Source organism: Clupea harengus, chromosome 6, assembly GCF_900700415.2.
Source record: "Clupea harengus chromosome 6, Ch_v2.0.2, whole genome shotgun sequence".
Classification (NCBI taxonomy): domain Eukaryota; kingdom Metazoa; phylum Chordata; class Actinopteri; order Clupeiformes; family Clupeidae; genus Clupea; species Clupea harengus.
The window spans coordinates 16,761,113-16,765,149 of NC_045157.1; the positions used below are offsets into that span (position 1 = coordinate 16,761,113).

Below are 4,037 nucleotides of genomic sequence, written 5' to 3' on the forward strand. Positions count from 1 at the left end.
CTATTAACACATAAAACATGATAGCATGGCTTTACGTGCATTATCATTTATTTTCACTGAAACACTTTTAATTGTGTCAGCCCTTTCACATTTATGTCTGTGTGCTAGGCAGATATGCCTGTCTTTTAACATGTATATCTGTGTGCTAGGCAGATGGAGACTGCATGGGTAGGCCTAAACAAGATAGAGGGATCATAGAAGGTTGTTTTACTTTTACAATTTGAAACACCTCAGCTACCAGGACAATAAGCAATATCATACTATGGCTTTAATGATCTGGGGAAGTAGTTGCCTTAAATGTACTATTAATATAACAGCTGAAAATATTTGATACAGCTAGGTCGCATTGGTTGCACAACTCTGAATCAGGGTGAAATATTGAGTTTCTCATCTGCTTTTGAGAAACGTAAGAAACTAGTGAGCCATGGCCCTGGTCTCTGACTGAGGAGGGGTTTCTCTATCCATTTCTGTGTAATATGATCGATTAGGCATCTTACCAGTGCTAACTTCGTGTCAACATGCCACTGGATTAGAATGACCATGCCCCTAGCCACCATAAAGTTTTAATGAGCAACCACGCTGTCATCTTAGACCGGTCTACTGGCTCTTTGTGGTATGTCTTTTCAGCGGGGTTCCAGCCTTTTCCCGTAGCTCTCTGGCGCCACTCGAAGAAAAAGCCCGTAATCGCAGAGGGATCTCCGGGGACTCGGCACACATCCCTTTTAAGTACATGGCAATGAAATATTCTTCTCATAGAGCATTATCCTTGGATATCATGAAATCCAGAAGAGAGGGATTAAGCCCGTCACAAGGCACTGTGGGGTGACAGTCAGCGAATTGGTTTATCATCGCTGTTGCCGCTCTCGCGTGTGATAGTGGATGATGTGTTTCTATTAAATGTGCGGATATGTCCTGGTCAAAATAAAGAAAATAGTAATTGCTTTAAAAAGTCATTCATCCAGTGCAGATTAGAAAACACAAACGGAGAGAGAGAGAGAAAGAGAGGGAGAGAGAGAAAGAGAGAGAAAGAGATCTGATTCGCACTCGAACTTAATTTTCTTTTCCCACTGTTTATTCAACAGCAACAAACGTTATTTATTTATTTATCTTCTTTCAACTGAGTATCATTCAATTAAAATGCAATTCTCGTTGCCTCTTTCCACTAGTGTATAATTAGATGTGAGAGGGCTGATTCCAGTTACTTTTTTCCCCGTCTCTAGAATTTCACCTCAAAGGCATATTTTTTCACAATGTAACTTGGTGGTTAAACAAGGGCAGATCCATTTGTTAATTGATACAATTGCGCATTACTCGTAATGGTCATGTAGGTCCCGAGACAAACATCAATCACTCGTCTATTGACCTGCCAAGCCCTTTACATCCATCCCTACAGGGACTGTTTCTCACTCTAATCGAGAGAGATGGGAACATCATCATCATTAACTTCTGGATGGACCTTTCGTCGGACAAATAGAAGCGAACAGAGGACAGACAGAATGAGATGCATGACTTCACAGTTGTATTAACCGCCAATACAAACCATCAGATCTGTCAAAATATTCTTGAAAATAACGTGTTTATATACGTCTAAAAGTTTCTGTAATGTCAGTATGTTTAACTGCCTTTCTTATTTTGATATATTGTCTTCATGAATACAATACTGTTTAGAGTTTGTTAGCAATGACAGAACAACAAAATATTGTCTACTGACACAGCACATCAGAATATAATAGTGGATTTAAATGGAAGACAACTGGAATTGCTTTCAGACAGCATTGCTGTATTGCTTTTTAAATATTACGCACTTATGCTTACTTGTGATTTCTATCAGTGTAGATACATCACGTCAACTCAGATGTTTGTATGCCATCAGAGTCGTTATTAATGTATACTTTCACCAGTATGTAAGCTGTGAACAAACAACACTTCATTCCCTGCCTCTGAGCTACAGCAAAAGCTAATGCACTTAGTTAAAAGGACACGAGAATGCAAAGCACACCTTAAGAAAAAGCGATGTAAGATGTGATTGGCAAAGACATTACTCTATCCTTGCTGTCCTGCCGTTCCGGGATTACTGTGACGTCACACTGATACCCTTGTATGGATGAATGCTAAAGAACTATAGAGCCACAAATAATAGCACAAGCAGAGTCCATATCTTGCAAGTCTTACGTTATCCTTTAAGCTTTCTTCAGCAGTTAGACAACAACATTTTTTGTACTTGATGAAGCTTAATTTTATTTTCTTGGCATTTCCTCAAGGGGGATTATTCATACATATAAAACTCTGGGCAGCTGTAAACAGCCTCAGTTTTCCCTCTTAAGTGCAATCATCTATTATTGAGCGAAAGGCCGTGCGTGGAAATGGTGTGCAAGAAGGTGGATTTGAAGTAGATTTGGTTACAATCGATCAGTGGAGAAGAATATTGCTGATGGTAACAAAAGAAGCAGCTATGTCTTTCTCGCAGTTTGGCTATCCTTACAATGCAACGTCACAGGTAAGATTGGTTTTATGATTTCAACTAATTTGCTCATCTTTCAGAATTGAAGAAGACCATCCTTTATGTGTCAACTGTCCTGTGGAAGATAAAATAGCCTCTGCTTTACGTCGTTGTAGATCACAATCGACAGTGTATCAAGTCATCGCCTTTTAGAGTACGATATAGTACAGGATGTGAATATTTACAGTAATGCATAATTTGAATTATAAATGAACTCACGTGTTGTTACTAGGTGACAAAATCATGTGTACATTACCTCTAAGGTGTAATTGCACCGCAAGAAAAGTGCAGCTCCTCCCTTTACCAATAGATTGACTTCTGTCACAGGGCGTAAATTGATTTGGCACTTCGAGTTGACAAGTGATTTTTTTAACGATTTGCGACAGTTATTTTCGGTCACTGACGGTATAAATCGCAACTTCTATTGTATTCTTGCGAATCAAAACTTATAAATAAATAATGAAAACTTAAAACAAATTGTTGAGAAACTTACTTAAACAAACTTATACATCAATCTGAACTTTACTTTATGGTGTGGCGATATCTGATAATATTTCTTGTGATAAGCGAATGAAGTTACTTAGTTCGTTACTATTCCATTCCTTTACTTCTTTGATCGTGCTTTATTACAATCACTCGTACTTTTATGACAGACAATCCATCTGGATACGATAACACTTTATTTGAACAAAGTTATGGCTAATATTTTCCTGTCCCTGATCTTACCGTCATGTTTGATGTCTATAGACTTTTCAAATAATTTGTCAGGATAACAGATGCCTAGACAACCAAGAATGACATGTGTATCCACAATTCTCTTCATGCAGTTTTTCGTGTCGGCAAACCCCAGTACGACTTGCTGCGATTCGATTTCCAGGTCGGTCTCTGATGGGTCGAGCGGGTCCCAGACTGCCGCTTCCTCGTTCTGCTGTCCCTCGTACGAGAACAGACTTTTGGCAAGCACACGCACTGAGCTTAACGCTGCACTCGGGATGTACAGTTCACCGTACGCCGCTGCAGCCGCTGCGAGCCAGAACTACGCAAACTACTTTCCATACAGCCCGGACCCTTCAGCAATCTATTCAACACTGGTATGTGTTCTGTTTAATCAGATAAGGCGACTCTCTTTTAATCGATCGACCCCTTCTCACACTGGCTGTTATCGACTATTCCTGCCGTTTCGAAGTCCTTCAAGTGCCTCTCAATGAAACAACTCAAATAATAAGCATTAATGCATTCATACTGAAGTTGCTGTTGTTTAAATGCTATTTATAGTGTCCAATAACCTACTATTTCCTAAGGAGGAAACCGTAAAAATTCTGGATAGGAAAAAAAATACCTCCCTCATTATCAGTGATAATTTTGGATTTCTCTCTATTTACAGAACCCTCAATACGATATCAAGGAGAGTGCTGGCGGTCTGCACACTGGGATCACCCAACCGGCTGCCTACTACCCTTATGACCACTCACTGGGCCAGTATCAGTATGACAGGTACAGCACATAACTTCTTTAAACTCTTTAAAATTCCCCAGTT

At 39.6% G+C, this 4,037-nt stretch overlaps 1 protein-coding gene across 2 annotated transcripts in view; it reads left to right on the forward strand.

The window, feature by feature from the left end:
• Positions 1 to 848: 848 nt before the first annotated feature.
• The window catches only part of irx6a (iroquois homeobox 6a), a 6,590-nt gene continuing 3,401 nt past the window's right edge, over positions 849 to 4,037 (forward strand). Inside the window, exons 1-3 of one of the 2 annotated variants that reach the window (XM_031569201.2) lie at positions 849 to 2,497; positions 3,328 to 3,591; positions 3,885 to 3,994. In XM_031569201.2, the coding sequence (XP_031425061.1) occupies positions 2,432 to 2,497; positions 3,328 to 3,591; positions 3,885 to 3,994 (440 nt within the window). In that variant the 5' untranslated portion in view covers positions 849 to 2,431. The remainder of the gene's footprint in view (positions 2,498 to 3,327; positions 3,592 to 3,884; positions 3,995 to 4,037) is intronic. The other variant, XM_031569202.2, reaches the window with a different exon arrangement.